This window comes from Toxotes jaculatrix, chromosome 14 (genome assembly GCF_017976425.1).
Source record: "Toxotes jaculatrix isolate fToxJac2 chromosome 14, fToxJac2.pri, whole genome shotgun sequence".
NCBI lineage: Eukaryota > Metazoa > Chordata > Actinopteri > Toxotidae > Toxotes > Toxotes jaculatrix.
Genome location: NC_054407.1, coordinates 24864059 through 24883436, shown reverse-complemented (window position 1 = coordinate 24883436; position 19378 = coordinate 24864059). Strand labels below are relative to the sequence as shown.

Below are 19378 nucleotides of genomic sequence, written 5' to 3'. Positions count from 1 at the left end.
GTTTCCCGGTGTCCTTGTCAGTTGGTCTGTGTCTGTCCCTGAGTCTGCACCTTTGTCTTCACCTGTGTTGGTTACCTGTGTGTGCTTCTGTCATCGCCTCCTCTGTCTCGTCACGTCCCCGTGTTTGTTCATGTACCTGTGCATCGTGTCTCCCCCTCATGGACTCACCTTGGTTTCCTTTGTTTGTGAGTAAGGACTTTTGTCTTTCCGTTTAGTTCCTGAGTGTTTTTCTCCTGTGGCTGATTTTTGCTTGTTTGACTTTTGTCCCCTGGTCCTGGACTCTTCCACTTTTTTTTGTTTATTGAAAGACTTTTAGTTTCCTGTCTTCATCACCTGTCTTGGAGGTTTTTCCCGGTTACCTCGGTGTGACCCCCCCGTGACAGATTCATACAAGATGACAGTTTAATGAGTTTTAGATCAAATATACAAAGAAAATGTGTCATTTATCAGTTTTTGCTCATTTTTAAATTTAGAAGTTTCTCATTTTCCTGTTCTTGAAAAAAGATGTCATATATAATTTGATCTAAGTATTTTAATGTCAAACCTTTGTGTTTCTCTGTGAATCTTTTTGATCCTCTCTTTAAATGTCTCATAGAAAATATCAATAAAACTTGTTTTCCTGAAAAATGAAATGTTTATTTTTGCTAAAATTCACTTCATCACTTTTTTTACACATCTTGAAAATCAGTTACTAACAACCAGTCAAATTATTGATCAGCGTCATCGTTCGTCCCAATGAAGCTGATTCTGTTTGTGACTTTTTTCCATCACCTTATTGAAACATTTAGAACAAACACATTATACAAAACTAACCTCTGCAGAATGTTTAAAGAAATAAGTATTTAATGAAATATAATTAATAAGCCAACAGCTGATGATTCACTTTAATTTTCTATTATTACACAATTCTGAATGAAAGTGAGAAATACTGTAAATAAATGCATGAAAATAAAGAGAATTGACAGTGAGTGACTGCAAATATACATGTGTGTGTATTTAGGACGACTGTATCTAAACTGTGCACTTGTGATCAGTGATCAATGAGATGAATGAGATGAAGCCATGGTGAGAAAAGAGGAGCAGAAAACAGTCAGTCAGCATGTGGGCCGTTGGTGGACGGTCCCTTGTTTGTGAGGCCCATCAGCAGAGAGAGTCCACAGCAGTACAGCAGACTCTTCACTATCAGCACTGTGTACAGCAGACAGAGCAGCTTCACCCTGCACTGAGGCTGGAGAGGATCCAGGGGAAGCACTGACACTGAAAAGGATTGAAAGAGAAATGAGTCAGTTTGACAGCGTCTCCACATGAAGCTCAGTCACTGCTCAGCACAGTCACCAAGCCTTCATCACCTTCTTCTCTAAAGTATTTCTGAGCATTAAAATCAGTCCAGGATCAAATGGAAAGTCCAAACAGAAGAAGACACAGGTTATGATGAGTCTGAAGTTGGATTAACTGATTTTCTTCTTGCAGCCACTTGGGGGCAGAAGAACTCCACAACAAGCTAAACAAAAAAAGAAAAGACTGATCTCTGACCTTTGACCTTAGATTGATGGTCAGCATAGAAATATGAATGAGTGGAGCTGTAAGATCCAGTGGCCAGAGTTTTTATCAGCACCTTCAAAGCCCCACATTTAGTATAGTGCCCCCAACACGTGTTATTAGTCCGAATGGTGAAGTGAAAGCTGTGTGAGTGGGATCTGTTGTGCTGTTGGACACTCTAACAGAATGAGGGAGTGTATGTTTGAATCCTTGAGTGATGAGCAGAAAGTGAACTGCAGCAGGACACTGGAGCTGTCCATGCAGAGAGGCAGCAGGTGATCTTACTGTCAGCTTGCTGCAGAGCTGCCAGGTGTGCTGGCTCTCTCTCTGGAGGACAGGAGGCTGCTGGAGCTGGAACCTCTGAAACAGAAAAGGAGTCAAATGTTTGGAGCTGCAGTGAGAGACGTCCGTCCTCTGCTCCTCTGCTCTGTTTGACAGCGTCTCCACATGAAGCTCAGTCACTGCTCAGCACAGTCACCAAGCCTTCATTACCTTGTGTCTGGGCCTTCTCTGTTCCCCCCTCGTGCCTGACGGAGCAGTAGTATTTATACGTGCTGTCCTCTGGCTGATGGATCAGTAAGATGGCGGCGGAGTGTCCCGACTCTCTGAGCTCCAGCTGCTCTCCCCAGGCAGAAGACAGCTCCTCCTTAGGACCGTCCTCCCTCTGTCTTTCCCAGGAGAACTGGACCAGAGGAGGAAACATACCTGAGGCCAGACACAGCAGGGAGCTGTTCCCCTCCACGTGGCTCGGGGCTGCTGGGTACACACTCACCACGGGCTTCACTACCTGCTCACCTGAAGTTTGACAGCAGCAACAAGCAGCACAGACACACATTGACACAGTCAACAGCAGCTTCCAGCACTGCACTGCATTCAGTCTGATCCTGGAAACTACATGGACTCTGATCACTAAACTACTCATCAATACAGCACAAAGTTCAGCACATGTCCTGGATTCAGCTTCACATCACACACAGTTCTCATCTAATGTCTGACTTTTATCTCAGTGTGCGACGTCCGTTCATTCCAATGTCACAATGATTCGAATATTCCATTATTTCATATCATATACTCAAGAAATCTGTCTTCATGCAGTGATAGGATTTTTTCTATATCATGCTTCATTTCTATAAAATAATAAATGATTGAAGATCAAAACATTTCTCATTCCAAATAATAACTCTATGCAAAGATTTATCTAATATATTTACAGCCAGAAACTCTGATCAGTAGAAAAGAAGAAATCAATGATTTCAAACTTTTTTCCAAACAGTTTTAACTTCTCTATAAATATCCTTGGTATATATTATGTAGATCATGAGAGAAAGTTCAAGAAACTGAAAGATGGAAACTGGATTTAAAATATTTATATTCATATTTAATTTTCATAAATAATAATCTCAGAATATTTGGGTCATACTATTATATTAGAATATTAGAAATATATTAAGTATAACTTTTTATTAACTAAATCAAATTACAGAATTTTATTCCTAATGAAAAATACAAAGAACATTAACTGATGTGTTGCTGTTATAAATACAACAACATATAAAGAAGTGTGAACGTATATTTGTTCTCTCTTATACCCACAGAGGCGTCACTACAATTTCAGAGTTCACATTTATAATAATTCTATTTACTGACACTAAAATCCATTTGATTTAGATAAATATATATTGATCATAATCTCCTGATTTAAATGTTTATTCACACAATGTAAAATAAATTATTCATCAAACTAAATAAATGTTTTGGTTCAATAAATATTTACAGTCACATAAAGAATTATGATCAGAAATCAAATCTAATAAAAACATGTTTGTCTTTATTTCAAATATTTTTCTGATCATTGTTAATTTCACTTTCACAAAAAGACTCATTCACCATTATATAAAGTGCAGTTACATTCATACAGTTTGAACCTCACAAAATATATTTACTGTTAATGAGTTGAATATATACCATGGTAGCATAGATCTATATATCATCCTACATGATGTATTATATTCAGTCTATTCATTATATTTCTCACACTCTCAATTATTGAGCATGAAAACATTTTTCTATTTATTAAATGTAATATTGTACATATATACAACATATATATGTTTGTTATTGTTAAAATGAATATTTCATGTCAAATACATTTATCATAACTGCATTAATTTACTGTATTTAAAAGCAGAAAGGTTTGAAACATTATTTCCCATAAAGGAAAATCCCATTTAAAAACACTGAACTTTTAATGATCAGTGAATGTGAAGAATCCTGCTCATCACTGAAACTGACTTTGATTCACTGGAAGTTTGAAGAAAAAGTCAACAGAGCAGGAAAATCCTCCACAATCCTTCATGGAGAAGTGAATTTATTTGAGGAGAGAGAAAAGAAAAGCAGCCTGATGATTCATGAAGCAGCAGCTGATGAGAATCAAGAATCAACTTCCAATATAAGATTTTGTGGAGTGTGAAAACACTTTGGAGCTCCAGCACAAATAAAGAAGAAGTTTAGCTGAGCAGTGACATTTAAACATCTTTTCACTAATGACTCAACTTTTTCATTGAAGAACGGCTGCAGAAGGAACTTTGTACTAACTATGAACAAACTAACATGGAAAGTCTGAAGCAGCACAAACTGACTGAAAACACATTTTCAACTCATTCAATCAAACAAGTGAAGGAAAAGAAATGTTGATTCTTACCTGTTACATACAGTTTAGTTCCTGAGCCAAAGATCATGTCTCCCACAGTGAAAGAGACTGATACAAAAACCTGTCTGCTGCTGAATGTGTCAGCTGAGGTGAACGAGTCCAGATGATGAACCAGTATCAGATTTCAGTTTCTCTAATGTTCATATCAACATGACTGTCTCTTCTTGTCTTTTGTTTTTGCTTCAGACTGAAATATGTGAAGAAATATTCCCATTTCAACTGGTTGACACGTTCATGTTCCCCTCAGGATGAACTGGAATAACTCTGCTGATCCTCTGACTTTTCATCTAGCGCCACCATCAGGTCAACATTTGAATGTGTCCAACACTTTGTGATCAAATACCTGCAGAACTAATGAGGTTCCCATCAGCCTCAGCTGGACTTTGCTCTCAGGGCTAACTAGCATGTTAGCTAACGTTAAGTTGATGTGTCGGCAGAGAGTGAAGCTCCGGTTGAGCGGTTAATTAACGTCACGGCTTGTGGTCTGTGCGTGAGCGAAATGTGAATACGTGAATATCGTTGACTTACTGTGTTTACGTTCTGCAGCTTACAATCATTCTGTTGCTCAGCGGTGTAACTTTAGCATTTGCCAGGTGAGCACTGTTAAGCTACTTGTACAATTCAGCTCAACCCGCTCGGATTGCGTGAAGGTCACAGGTCCGTGTATCTTTTGGTATTTGAATTTTCCTTCGAACGCTGATATGTAAAAAAAAAAAAAAAAAAAAAAGTGCTTATTTGATTTTCGTTTGAAAATACAAAAAACAAAATTGAAATACGAGGCAGTTTACTTTTTTGTGGATCTGAAGGGAGTCCTCGAAATTTAAAAATTACTTCGACGAAGAAGCAGAAAGCAATTTCCGTTGTCTCGTGTCCACAGACCGTTTGTTATCATTGTTTTCTTCTTCTTTTATTTAATGGAGACCTGCTGCTGATTTTCGCCACCTACTGTTCTTTATTTATAATAATCTCGCGTTTGGGCGAACGGTAGCGTTATATCCGCTACTCTTATCGAGGGGTAAAATCACGAGGCGGTTTTCTGGAACAATATACTTTTTATTAAACTCAGGCAACACATCCTGACACTGTCCGCAAACTGCGGTGCACTTCCAACATTACGTGATGACGTCATACGTAATACATAACAGGTAGAATCCAGCAGCAAGGAAGATAAACTAGTTCCTGTCAGAGTGAGAACACTGAATAGCACTGTCAGATTAACCAAGGCTAACGTTAAGCTAGCAGTCCTCGCTAACGTGTGGAGTTTATCATAAATTACTTTTCTTGACCTGAAATATGCGACTGAGTTTTTCCGCAGTCATGTCTTCCTCCCTGAGACACACTCTTATTATTTTGTAAAGTAACGTACTGGTCACGGTCACTGTTGGTGTTGTTGACACAAGCAGCTGCTGGAGATTATTATAACTAAAGAACAGTAGGTGGCGAAAATCCTGCAGTCGGTAGCAGGCAGCAGGTCTCCATGAAATAAAAGAAGAAGAAAACAATGACAACAACCGGTCTGTGGACACGAGACAACGGCGCTTTTTCATTTCTGCCTCTTCGTCATTTTGTATTTTGTGTTTTCAAACGAAAATCAAATAAGCACTTTTTTTAATGTCAGCGTTTGAAGGAAAAGTCGTCACGTCATGTTTATTATTGTTATTTTGGGCCGTTAGTGTGACGTTTACATGAGCGTTATGTGAATGTCATGTTGTTTATATGTGTGTTAATGTGCTAGTTTGTCAGGTGAAATGTGTTTAAGAGCTGGGATTATGGGAATCAGAGGAACATGGAGATGAAGCAGTTTCAGTCCTGTTTATATGATGTTTATTGGACATTCAGAGCCTTAATTCTTCATTCACTTGTTGTACTTTGTCACTTTATTTGATATAGAAAACCACATGACCCCCTCACCTGCACAGAGAGAAATAAATCACCTGAATTATCCATCACCTGCCTCTTCATTGGATATTCTGGAACATATAAAGGGAAGTTTGTCCTTCAGTTATTGTTCTGACCGACACACCCGGTGTGAACTTTGTGACAAACCCTGAACCGACGCCAGATGCAGCGTAGTCCCAGTGTCTCTGTCTCTGCTACACCATGGGACTCCTGAATGTCTGCTCACTCACCAGCAAGGGTTCGCTCCTTTATGATCTGCTGCGGGTTTTTGCAGAGCTCCTGACTGACCCAGGATCTGCTGTGTCAGCTATTTTCCACATACCTGCCGTCTCCCTACCTGCCGAGCTCACCGATCAGAAGCGGCGTGCTGCGCGTGCACAGGTGAGGCTAACGCAATCAGTATCACCTGCTCCACCTGCTGCTTCATTAGTCAAATGGCTTCAGCTGGAGCAGAAGCGGAGTTACGGCGTTTAATCCCCAAGAAAAACAGCGCGTCGCTCATTTGGGAGTATTTCGGCTCTGAGGCCGCAGACGTGCAGCAGAAACAGGTTCTGTGCAAAACGTGTCGCGCTGAAGCGTCAATGTTTCAGGCTGTTTGTATTTTATCCTTTATATTGAAGTGACTTTTGTATATTTTGTCTAATGTTTGTAACCTTCAGGGTCGCAGGGCAGCTGGAGCCTATCCCAGCTGACTGAGGGCGAGAGGCATCAGTCAATCACGGAGCCGACACACAAAGACTCCTGTGATAAAGTCCAGTGATTTGTTGATGAACTGTAATAACTCTGCTGATCCTCTGACTTTTCATCTAGCGCCACCATCAGGTCAACATTTGAATGTGTCCAACACTTTGCTTTCTGATCAAATACCTGCTCAGAGCTCCACTGTGTCTCAGTGCAGCCTCACAGAGCTGCTGCATGGCTGGAGACTCCTGGAGACAAAGTGTGTGAGATGGAGGTGAAATATGTGAACCTGGGCTGTGGTTTACTGCTCTCTTCCTGTCACTAACACTGTTTGACATCTGTTCATCTGTTGGTTTTTGTTCAGGCTGCAGGAATCATTTCTCACTGTGGGAATCATACTTCTCACAGGAGCAGTAGTAGGTGGCTGAATGATCGAATTTAACTGTGTCTATCTTCAAGTCCCAGCCGTTCTGTGTTCTCTGAGATGTGAAATCATCTTTCTGAGGATGATTGTAACGTTTGTCTGTGTTGCCGTTAGTTTTATCAATATCAAGAATCACTTTGAATGTTTCTGTGTCTTTCTTCTGGTACCAGTATATATAATCATAGTTACACTGGTCAGTTATTCCACAGCTGAAGGAGACTGGTTGACCAACTCTCCTGGTCAGTGATAACTGGTACTGATTCAGCTCTGCTGCCATGGCAACCAGCACTGTAGAGGAGCAGACAGACAGATGAAGGTTAGTGTGACAGTGTTTGTTAAAGGTTGGCTTTGTTGGCTCCTGATTGGCTGGAAACACTCACCTGAACACAGACAGCACAGAGCAGCAGCTGGGAGGAAAAGCATTTTGTGCAGTGGTGTTTCCTCTGGGGAACCTGAGGAGAAGTGTCTCTCTGATGCAGCTGAGGCCGAACGAGGACGAGCTGTGAGATCAGACGAGGCCCACGTGCTTTCTAACGGGTCCTCAAAGCTCCCATCAGCCCCTGCGGCCCACAGATGAGGCTGCTGCTGCTGCTGATTGACGGCTCAGCTGAAGCTGCTGTGTGGTTTTCCTGTGTGTGTCTGTTTGTGTGTGAATGTGATCATTTTGATAATAACATCTTTGTATTATTATTATTATTATTATTGTTCCATCCATCCTGCTGTGAATCTTAATCTTCACACTGAGGTCTGGTGAACTTTGCAGCAGGAGCAGAAACTCTACTCCAGGCTCCTTTGTGGACTTGATCAATTGTGGCTTTGGACAGTTCCAGGCTCTGGAATCTGGACTGAGGTCTGGATATTTGGATTCTGATGGATTTGGATTTGGAGGCAACAACAGTGCAAAGATGTTAAAGTGTGAGTGAGAGCAGAGAGCTGAGCTTTTATTCATCATACGTCTGCAGAGAGTTTCTCCGGAAATGACTTTTCACTTTTGTCACTTTGTGAAAAACTTTCAACCTCCGTGTGAACAACAGCAACCTGTTTGTTATTTTCATCTTTTTCTTTCTTTGCTTTTGTAATTTATTGACTTATTTATTTATTTACATCGTTCTCATCCTCAGCTGCTCAGATTTCATGTCTCTGTTAAAATGTTTTTTTAATATATTTTCTCCATTTTAAACTGTGACTTACACAAACACTGAAAATCAATAACTAATAAATCGTCTCCATGTTGTTTCAATACTGATTATTTGTCATATCCATTTTATTTTGACAGCTTAAGACACAGAATAAAATGATTTGAACATTAAAGCAGCTGAAATCATTTTGTTCCATCTGATTTTTTTCTATCATTCTAATATTTCAAGTTATTGTTCTTTAGTGTGAATGTTTGTGTTCATCAGATATTTTCACCAACATGTCTGGATAGAATTTAAAGTTCATTTCCACCTGATTTGATAGAAAAGAAAAAAAAGACTTGTTTAAACAGATTGTGTGTTTTTTCTTCTTCAGTCTCATTGTTTCCATCGTTGTGTTTTAGTTGTTTGCTTGTGTTTTGTCTGGAAATGTTTTTAATTGTAATATTCAAATATTTATTAGTATAAATATTAAAGTGTTCACTTACAGATACACTGAGAAATTCAATATTTCTTCATAAATATTCTTGAAAATGTGAAACAGCTGAAACAAAGTGAACAATGAGTCACTTGTTTTATTGATTGACTTTGTGTTTAAACTGAGTTGAACTCTCCCTTTTTTCTATCAAATATTTGATATAATTCTAAAAGATTTTCTACTGTCAAGCCTTCAGTTTAAAGCTGTAGTTATTCCTACAGTTTGTACACTTGTTCTCTCATTACCTCCACCTGCTCTGTGCTGCTGCTGTCAGGAACAGAACTGACACACTGCTGCCCTCTGCTGGCTGCAACAGCTCACTCATTCACACTGGAGGCCTTCCAGTATTATACTTCTTTTGTGTTTTCATTTTTTCTATCAGCTCTGTCTTTAAATGTGTGGAAACATCAGGCTGTTATACAGTGTCCTCAGAAAATATTCACACTCCTTCACTTCTAACACATTTTGATGTTTTGTAGATTTAATTTTAAATTGATCAAACTTCCATCTTTGTTAATCAATCAACACTAAATCAGCCATAAAGACAGAGTGAAAACATGTTGGAGACATTTTTGCAGATTTCTGAAAAAGCAGAAACTCAAAGTGTTCAGAGCCTTTGCTGTGTCTCCAGATTGTGATCAGCTGTTTCCTGTTGGCTTTAATGATCCTTGAGACATGTCCAGAAGTTGACTGGAGTCCACCTGTGGACAGTTGAGTTGATTGGACACCGTTTAGAAAGACACACACCTGTGTGTATAAGGTCCCTCAGTTCACTCTGCATGTCATGAAGTCCAAGGATCTCTCTGTAGACCTCTGTGATCAAACTGTGCTGAGGTACAGATCAGGGCCAGGGCGTCAAACCATCTCTCAGCTCCCATCAGCCCCTGCGGCCCACAGATGAGGCTGCTGTCTGATCAAAGGCCTTTTTCACTGCAGACATTTTGAGCTGTGGCAGCAGGAAAAGCACAGGTGTCACTAATGACATGAACCAGGACTCTGTTCTATTCAAGTGTCCCAGTGAAGCATGACAGTGAGACAACAGGGACAACAGCAGGACATTTGATGGAGTCTGTGCTTTGAATGTTTGACTGGGTGGAAACATCATGAAGAAAAACAGGATCCACACAATTTCTGACATTATCAGACAGAGTGGGAGAAGAATTCAAGTGTGTAGAAATTCACTTGTATTATTGATCTGAGTGAAACGTGTTTGAGTTGAAATCACAGCTGAGGAGCTCTGTGGATCTGTAGCTTTGTGTTTCCATCACAGCTGTTAAACAACAGAGAACAGTGTGTGTTAGTGAGTTCAGCAGCAACCTGAGTGTGTTTGTGGGAACATGAATGTGTTTTTGTGTTTGTGCATCACAGTGAGCCACATTCTTTATCTGCTGTCACATTAAAATCAAGAGCAAGAAACTTTTACTCAGTTCAGAGAAACAGAGTCTGCAAAAATAACGACTGAGGAAAAAGATGAAAAGAATGAAAATCACATAAAGAGTAGAAATAATAAATGGCGCCCTCTGCAGGCTGACAGTAACCTTCATCTTCTACTGTGAAGATTTAACACAAACAGCATGTTGGAGACTGAAGGTCTCAGTTTGACCAATCACACACTGACAAACAGAAGCTGTTTATACTTTAACGTTCCTGCCATGAAACCATGGCTTTGAACACACAAACAGACACACACAGGAAAACCACACAGCAGCTTCAGCTGAGCCGTCAATCAGCAGCAGCCGCAGCCTCATCTGTGGGCCGCAGGGGCTGATGGGAGCTTTGAGGACCCGTTAGAAAGCACGTGGGCCTCGTCTGATCTCACAGCTCGTCCTCGTTCGGCCTCAGCTGCATCAGAGAGACACTTCTCCTCAGGTTCCCCAGAGGAAACACCACTGCACAAAATGCTTTTCCTCCCAGCTGCTGCTCTGTGCTGTCTGTGTTCAGGTGAGTGTTTCCAGCCAATCAGGAGCCAACAAAGCCAACCTTTAACAAACACTGTCACACTAACCTTCATCTGTCTGTCTGCTTCTCTACAGCGCTGGTTGCCATGGCAGCAGAGCTGAATCAGGACCAATTATCACTGACCAGGACAGTTGGTCAACCAGTCTCCTTCAGCTGTGGAGGAACTGACAGGTGTGACACCGATTACAGAGACTGGTGGCAAAAGAAAGACAAAGAAACATTCAAATGGATTATTGCTATTAATAAGAACACTAATGAACTTGTGCCAAATCGTAACCATCCTCAGAAAGATGATTTCACAGCTGAGAATAAACCAAACGGCTGTGAGTTGAAGATAAATAAAGTTAAACTCATTCATTCAGCCACCTACTACTGCTCCTGTTGGAAGAGAGATTCCCACAGTGAGAAATGATCCCTGCAGCCTGAACAAAAACCAACAGATGAACAGATGTCAAACAGTGTTAGTGACAGGAAGAGAGCAGTAAACCACAGCCCAGGTTCACATATTTCACCTCCATCTCACACACTTTGTCTTGACTTTTATCCTCTGCTTTGAGCTGCTGCTGGACTAATAAGCAGCAGCTTATTAAGACATTGATGATGTTGGACATATTTCCATACTGGGAGAACTGGGAGGTTTCCCAGTGACTCTTACACAAACTGATGCAAGGAAAAGACTAAGTGTGGTGATGGACACCAAGGGCAGGATTGAACTTACCAACACTCCACCTGAGGACTTACACACCAGGAAATACCTGATAAATAATTTAAATCTTTAAATAATAGTTTGCAAAAAGAAGTAAAGGCACACAGGTACATCACTGAGGCAGAGACAGGAGGTGAAAAATATTTATGAATGTATTTATTCATCAAGAAAAACAAACAGGAAGTGGAGCTGCAGGAAACGAGAAAAAGATTATAAACATGAAAAATGTTCACAACTTAATATTTAAATTGAACTTTATTACAATTTATCTAATAGCAAAGACAGGCCTCAACCTTCATTTAAAAAGACAACATATTTAAGGTTTAAAGTTTAAAACACTTGGCAGAGAGTCACACTACACACACACACACACACACACAGAGACAGGTGTGATACCACCACTCACCGTCTGTGCAGCAAAACCAAACTCACAGCAAACTCTGCAGTTTATAGAGTCTGTGTGTGTTACCTCACATGCAGTTACCTGAAGGGCCCTCACCACAGGGGCCTCACCACAGGGGCCTCACCTCCCCACATCAGCTCTCTGCCAAGGAAAGAAAAGAACTCAGAACAAATTAAATCAAAACCAAATAAACAATAGTAACGATGACAAAGCAAAAAATCTAATGTTCCAGTTACTAATGATAATCAAAGGAAAAATGCAACGTAACCCTGTTGGTCCTAACAAATTCAAATGGACGCACGACTCCACAGACAAAATCAAAGGTAAAGTTTATTTTCACAAAGCAGCAAAATAAGAGTCACACAGAGGAAAATGGCATAAAAAGCAAGAGCACAAAACATGAACACAAAATCACTGCAGTGAGAAAAGAATGAGAGAACAATCTGAGAAACAATAACCAAACCAACAAATAATTCACAACCTGAGCAGAGACACGAAGACAAGAGGCAAGACAAACTGACCCAGAACAAAGAGAGACGCAGACAATATACACACTCCAGGTAATGGGAAACAGGTGAAACCAGTTAGGGCGGGGCAGACAATCACAAACAGGGGGAAACGAGACAAAGACAGGAAGTAGAACAAGGCAAGATACACAAGGGCTATGATTTCAAAATAAAACAGGAACCTGATGTCAACCATGTCTCAGGAACGGCTCACTGGCCTCAGTTGCTGTTATCAATCAGTCTGTAGGGGAGCAGATTTAATGTGATGACATTATTGATGATTTTGCATCAAGGAAGGTCAGAAAGCTCAGAGTTTAGCTTTAGTGTTTGTTTGCTGCTCTTAGTGCAATAGTGTTAGAATCAGATTTCCTTTAATGTGTTTTCATTTGTGTGATGAAGGATTAGTGCTAATCAGAATACTTGCTCTATATTTTATTTGTATATTGCACTGTTCCCTCACAGCTAGATGGTTCCAGGTTCGAACCCCGGCCTGGGCTCTTCTGTGTGGAGTTTACATGTTCTCCCTTTGCCTGCGTGGGTTCTCTCCGGGTCCTCCAGCTTCGTCCCACAATCCCAGAAACATGCACCGGTTAGGTTAACTGGATACTCTAAATTGCCCGTAGGTATGAGTGTGTGCGTGTCTTTGTGCGTCAGCCCTGCGATTGACTGGCGACCAGTCCAGGGTGTACCCCGCCTCTCGCCCATAGTCAGCTGGGATAGGCTCTAGCTCCCCCACGACCCTGATAAGATAAGAAAATCCTTTATTAGTCCCTCAGTGGGGAAATTGCATTTACCAACAGCAGGGGAAAACTACAGTAAATAAAAGTAAAATATAAGTAAGAGACCAATATGGCCAGAACAAGATTAAATAAACACTATTCCAACAGTAGAATAACTAATAAAGATACTAAACTAAGAAAATTGCTGCTGTAAAAAATAAAATATACATACATAAGATCGGAGGGAGTCTCGCCCAGGGAGTAATTCAATGTTTAACCCCCACTGCAACCAAGACCAGGTGAGGATTCCCCACCACATAAGACCTGATGATACAGGTACAGAGTTAACCAGGTTCAATGTCATTAGTTCTGCAGGTATTTGATCACAAAGTGTTGGACACATTCAAATGTTGACCTGATGGTGGCGCTAGATGAAAAGTCAGAGGATCAGCAGAGTTATTCCAGTTCATCCTGAGGGGAACATGAACGTGTCAACCAGTTGAAATGGGAATATTTCTTCACATATTTCAGTCTGAAGCAAAAACAAAAGACAAGAAGAGACAGTCATGTTGATATGAACATTAGAGAAACTGAAATCTGATACTGGTTCATCATCTGGACTCGTTCACCTCAGCTGACACATTCAGCAGCAGACAGGTTTTTGTATCAGTCTCTTTCACTGTGGGAGGATGGTTATACCTGATCTTTGGCTCAGGAACTAAACTGTATGTAACAGGTAAGAATCAACATTTCTTTTCCTTCACTTGTTTGATTGAATGAGTTGAAAATGTGTTTTCAGTCAGTTTGTGCTGCTTCAGACTTTCCATGTTAGTTTGTTCATAGTTAGTACAAAGTTCCTTCTGCAGCCGTTCTTCAATGAAAAAGTTGAGTCATTAGTGAAAAGATGTTTAAATGTCACTGCTCAGCTAAACTTCTTCTTTATTTCTGCTTCAGATCAAAGAGTCCAAATTCTATCACTTTCCTCTTCTTAAACATATTTAGTGTTTGATCATCTCTCAGCTCACAAGCAGTTTATCTTCATTAGAACAAGATGAGAAATGATGTGAAACATAATTCAACATATGGCTGAAAAATGGATTTGAAAAAACATAGAAAGCAAAATATATTATGTACAAAACAAATCTTATGTTTGTTAAATGTTAAAACTGAGCTCATGATAATGCTGATTTATGTGATGGTACATTGTTAATGGTAAAACATTTATTAATGTCTGAAGGTAAACACGTTTTTATTACTGTGTTAATGTGGATGTGATAAGAATTCACACTGTTTACATTTTATTTAAATTGAAATTACATTTTTTCATTTCTTTTTTTTTTAAATTTTTACATGATGTGTGATGATATATGATCACACACACACACACATACACATTTATTTTGGAAATTTGATGCTGTTGACTGTGTCAATGTGTGTCTGTGCTGCTTGTTGCTGCTGTCAAACTTCAGGTGAGCAGGTAGTGAAGCCCGTGGTGAGTGTGTACCCAGCAGCCCCGAGCCACGTGGAGGGGAACAGCTCCCTGCTGTGTCTGGCCTCAGGTATGTTTCCTCCTGTGGTCCAGTTCTCCTGGGAAAGACAGAGGGAGGACGGTCCTAAGGAGAAGCTGTCCCCTGATGAGGGAGAGCAGCTGGAGCTCAGAGAGCCGAGACGTGCTTCCATCTTGCTGATTCATCAGCCAGAGAACAGCAAATATAAATACTACTGCTCCGTCAGGCACGAGGGGGGAACAGTGGAGGCTCCAGCACAAGGTAATGAAGGCTTGGTGACTGTGCTGAGCAGTGACTGAGCTTCATGTGGAGACGCTGTCAAACAGAGCAGAGGAGCAGAGGACTGACTCATTTCTCTTTTCAGGTGCAGTGGATCCTCTCCAGCCTCAGTGCAGGGTGAAGCTGCTCTGTCTGCTGTACACAGTGCTGATAGTGAAGAGTCTGCTGTACTGCTGTGGACTCTCTCTGCTGATGGGCCTCACAAACAAGGGACCGTCCACCAACGGCCCACATGCTGACTGACTGTTTCCTGCTCCTCTTTTCTCACCATGGCTTCATCTCATTCATCTCATTGATCACTGATCAGAAATCTGAGTAAAATGTTTCTCTTTATGTTCAGGTCAGATACAGTCAGTCCAAAAATAATCAATATATATATCACACTCATATTTGCAGTTTCTACTTTTAGATTCTTTACTATAGTGTAATTTTTATGGTTTATATCTGCTCTTGTGATTTTCATGTCAGTGGGATATTAATCTGAATTATTAGTTGTCTAGTAAATATTCTGTTTATTTTTTCTGTCTTTTTTCTCTAAATAAATTCAGTGTTGTTTGTTTGTCAAATTCATTCAGTGTAAAATCTTCTATATAAAAATATGTAAAATAATAATGTGTAAAACTCATTGTGTTTATTTATAGATTTAAATTGTGTTTTACATTCAACATTTAGAAACAGTCAATGATATTTACACCCACACATCAGTCTGACTCTGTGAGGGTGGAGGGCTCAGTCTGACTCTGTGAGGGTGGAGGGCTCAGTCTGACTCTGTGAGGGTGGAGGGCTCAGTCTGACTCTGTGTGGGTGGAGGGCTCAGTCTGACTGTGTGTGGGTGGAGGGCTCAGTCTGACTCTGTGAGGGTGGAGGGCTCAGTCTGACTGTGTGTGGGTGGAGGGCTCAGTCTGACTCTGTGAGGGTGGAGGGCTCAGTCTGACTCTGTGTGGGTGGAGGGCTCAGTCTGACTCTGTGAGGGTGGAGGGCTCAGTCTGACTGTGTGTGGGTGGAGGGCTCAGTCTGACTCTGTGTGGGTGGAGGGCTCAGTCTGACTCTTGGTGGAGGGCTCAGTGGAAAAAGTGTGAGTAAGAGACAAACTACAGAGGGAGGGGGGTTGATGAGTGTGAACAGCAGCAGATATGAATCTGGTCTCCGTGGTTATTAGGACTCATAAAAAGCTGCTGACAGAGAATCAACACTTCCTTTCCTGCAGCAGACGAGCTGTGTGGGTTTCTGCTCTGCAGCCTCCACACCGTGAGCTGTGGCTTTTCACTTTAATAACACAATGACAGTTACAACCATCCACACAATATTTGAATACTGAGAACACAACTGAAACCATCATTTGAAATTTCTTGTCATATTTAAAAACAAACAAGTAAATGATACAAATAAACATAAACATCAGGTTAACATGAAATATCTTTCTACAGACTTAGATGCAGAGAGAATCGAGCAAATACATGTTTTCTTTATGAAAAACAACTCATCAATAATTAATCATTCATCTTCCATCTTCTCATTAATGAATGAATCCATTTTTTTCAAATGACTTTTCACAGGATTTAAATTGATGCCATGACAGCATTTTAAATATTGAGTCTCAGTGTAAATTTGTCCTCATTAAAGCGACAAACGAAACACAAAGCTCACAGAGACAGAAACACAAACCACTGACACAAACAAGTCCTGTTGTTGTTCTCTTCCTGAAGCAGAGCGTCCATGTTGGTTCACCTCAGGTCGGCTTATTTCAGCAGGTTACAGCTGATTAACAACATAAAACCTGTCAGAGGAGTCTGTACATCTCCATCAGAGCCAAATATGAATGAGTTCACCTCCTTCATCCCACTAACCCTCTCACTTGCTGTGATTCACCTTCATGCTGGAGTTTTTATCAGTGTAGCTGTTTGTGCTTCACTCACACTGCTCGTTATTTGGCAGCAGATTGTGTCATTCAAGCTGTTTTTAAGCTCGGAGTTTCTTTTCCTCTGACTGACAAACATAACTACACTGATGTGTTGTGTGTTGGGCTGTGAATGCTGTTCAAACAGGAAACAGCTGAATGATTCAGGTGGAAACAGCTTTTGCTCCAAAGGAAAAACAGAGCAGATGGAAAAGTGTTTAACAGGTAACTTTCAAATCCAAGATGCTTAAAGAGGAACAGCTTTATCTTTAAGTCACTTTGTCCTTTATGTCAAACAATGAGCTGATTGTTTACTGATCATACTGATGATGAAGTGATGAACATGAAATGTAGACTGATTCTGCCCTGACTTGCCCCTGAGGGGCTGTTTTCTGAAGCCTTTTGTTTTGTTATGAACTCTTTAGTGGACAGTTGGACCTTTTTGGACTCTGATTTAGTTGAAGTTTTGTTAGTAGTTCCTGTTTTATTTTGAAATCATAGCCCCTGTGTATCTTCCAAGGGGGGAGTTGTAGGTTTCAGCAGTGAGGATCACTTCCGCGTTCAAAAAGCTGCAGTTCCTCGGCTGCCGCTGGGGGCTGGCTCCGGAAGTGAGCAATTCTCCATTGACCCTCATGTTAAAATAGCCAACTTTACAGCATAAAAAAAACATATTTACAGCCTGGTACATTTTTTGTTTTTGGTCTCAACTGTGAGGGGGGTGAATTTTTTTGTACCACAACCGTTTAAGTGTTATTTAGGCTTAATACGTGGTTACGTTGAGCGACAGCCCCATAGACAGTTAGCTCTTTGCTAAAGCATCGGCTGGGCTAGGCGGCTACCTCCAGCGGTTGACAGGGCTGCAGTGTTCGTGTTTGTTTGCCAATGTTCGGATAGGTTTCTGTGTCAGTATGGCTTGTTGTAGTGTAGACTGTACTAACCGACCGTCGAAGGAGTCTGTGTTGCAGTTTTTTCGGTAAGTAAATTTCTCACTATTTTACCTGGATGTTTGCGCTAATTAGCATGTATTAGCATATTTAGCCGCTGGCTTATGGCTTAATTGCCGATTTCTGGTCGCTGCTGATACAGATAGAGGACCGGAGCAGCTAATGTTAGGAACGCTGCTGCGGTGTGTTCCGTGCTCTCAGAGTCCGTTTATTGCGGGAATACTAAGCTACAATTTTATTTCGTCTCATTTTTCTGTTTAAAAAGTCCGACATTACATGGACAGAGCAGCTCCGTCAGTAAGCGGCTGCTGTAACTGTAAGTGGATACTGATCTCTGTTGTATGCTGTGTGTCGCGGTCACACGGGGTCGAGCCGGACTCGGGGACTGTCGTGTGGTGGATGTCGCTGCGTGTAGCTGCCGCTTAGCTTGTTAGCCTAGCTGATTAGCCTTAGGCTAGCTCTGTTGCTCCGAGCTAAGTGGCCGAGTTCTCTCGTCCGGCTGACCCGTAGAGTAACCGCCGCTTCGCCAAATATGGAAAGTACTCTCCCACTAAAATCCAGGATGGCGCAGCTCAAATACCCAATGGTTTGGTCACAAAACCGACTCCCCGAAACCAATGGGTGACGTCACGGGTGCTACGTCCATGTCTTATACAGTCTATGATCTTGTCTTGTTCTACTTCCTGTCTTTGTCTCGTTTCCCGCCATGTGTGATTGTCTGCCCCGCCCTAATTGGTTTCACCTGTTGTCCATTGCCTTGTGTGTTTGAGTCTCGTTGTTTCCCGGTGTCCTTGTCAGTTGGTCTGTGTCTGTCCCTGAGTCTGCACCTTTGTCTTCACCTGTGTTGGTTACCTGTGTGTGCTTCTGTCATCGCCTCCTCTGTCTCGTCACGTCCCCGTGTTTGTTCATGTACCTGTGCATCGTGTCTCCCCCTCATGGACTCACCTTGGTTTCCTTTGTTTGTGAGTAAGGACTTTTGTCTTTCCGTTTAGTTCCTGAGTGTTTTTCTCCTCTGGCTGATTTTTGCTTGTTTGACTTTTGTCCCCTGGTCCTGGACTCTTCCACTGATCTTTGTTTATTCAAAGGCTTTTAGTTTCCTGTCTTCATCACCTGTCTTGGAGGTTTTTCCCGGTTACCTCGGTGTGACCCCCCCGTGACAGATTCATACAAGATGACAGTTTAATGAGTTTTAGATCAAATATACAAAGAAAATGTGTCATTTATCAGTTTTTGCTCATTTTTAAATTTAGAAGTTTCTCATTTTCCTGTTCTTGAAAAAAGATGTCATATATAATTTGATCTAAATATTGTAATATCCAACCTTTGAGTTTCTCTGTGAATCTTTTTGATCCTCTCTTTAAATGTCTCATAGAAAATATCAATAAAACTTGTTTTCCTGAAAAATGAAATGTTTATTTTTGCTAAAATTCACTTCATCACTTTTTTTACACATCTTGAAAATCAGTTACTAACAACCAGTCAAATTATTGATCAGTGTCATCGTTCGTCCCAATGAAGCTGATTCTGTTTGTGACTTTTTTCCATCACCTTATTGAAACATTTAGAACAAACACATTATACAAAACTAAC

General features: G+C 40.9%; 2 protein-coding genes across 3 annotated transcripts; one reads left to right on the top strand and one right to left on the bottom strand.

The window, feature by feature from the left end:
* Positions 1 to 905: 905 nt before the first annotated feature.
* On the bottom strand, positions 906 to 7691 carry LOC121193789. Its single transcript, XM_041056253.1, has 7 exons — positions 7634 to 7691; positions 7207 to 7541; positions 7016 to 7077; positions 4241 to 4374; positions 2032 to 2334; positions 1825 to 1899; positions 906 to 1257 (listed from the first exon to the last, which is right to left on the bottom strand). Exons 1-7 carry the CDS (start codon positions 7674 to 7676, stop codon positions 1091 to 1093), a joined length of 1119 nt encoding a protein of 372 aa, XP_040912187.1. The 5' UTR covers positions 7677 to 7691; the 3' UTR covers positions 906 to 1090.
* Positions 7692 to 10654: 2963 nt separating this feature from the next.
* Positions 10655 to 15513, top strand: LOC121193462 (M1-specific T cell receptor beta chain-like). Of its 2 annotated transcripts, none has more exons than XM_041055831.1 (5): positions 10655 to 10808; positions 10901 to 11227; positions 13849 to 13896; positions 14633 to 14929; positions 15033 to 15513. In XM_041055831.1, the coding sequence occupies exons 1-5, from the start codon at positions 10766 to 10768 to the stop codon at positions 15188 to 15190; spliced, it is 873 nt and encodes a 290-aa protein (XP_040911765.1). In that variant the 5' UTR covers positions 10655 to 10765; the 3' UTR covers positions 15191 to 15513. The 2 variants fall into 2 exon arrangements, with proteins under 2 accessions (XP_040911765.1, XP_040911764.1); XM_041055830.1 differs by having other exon boundaries at positions 14630 to 14929.
* Positions 15514 to 19378: the final 3865 nt, after the last annotated feature.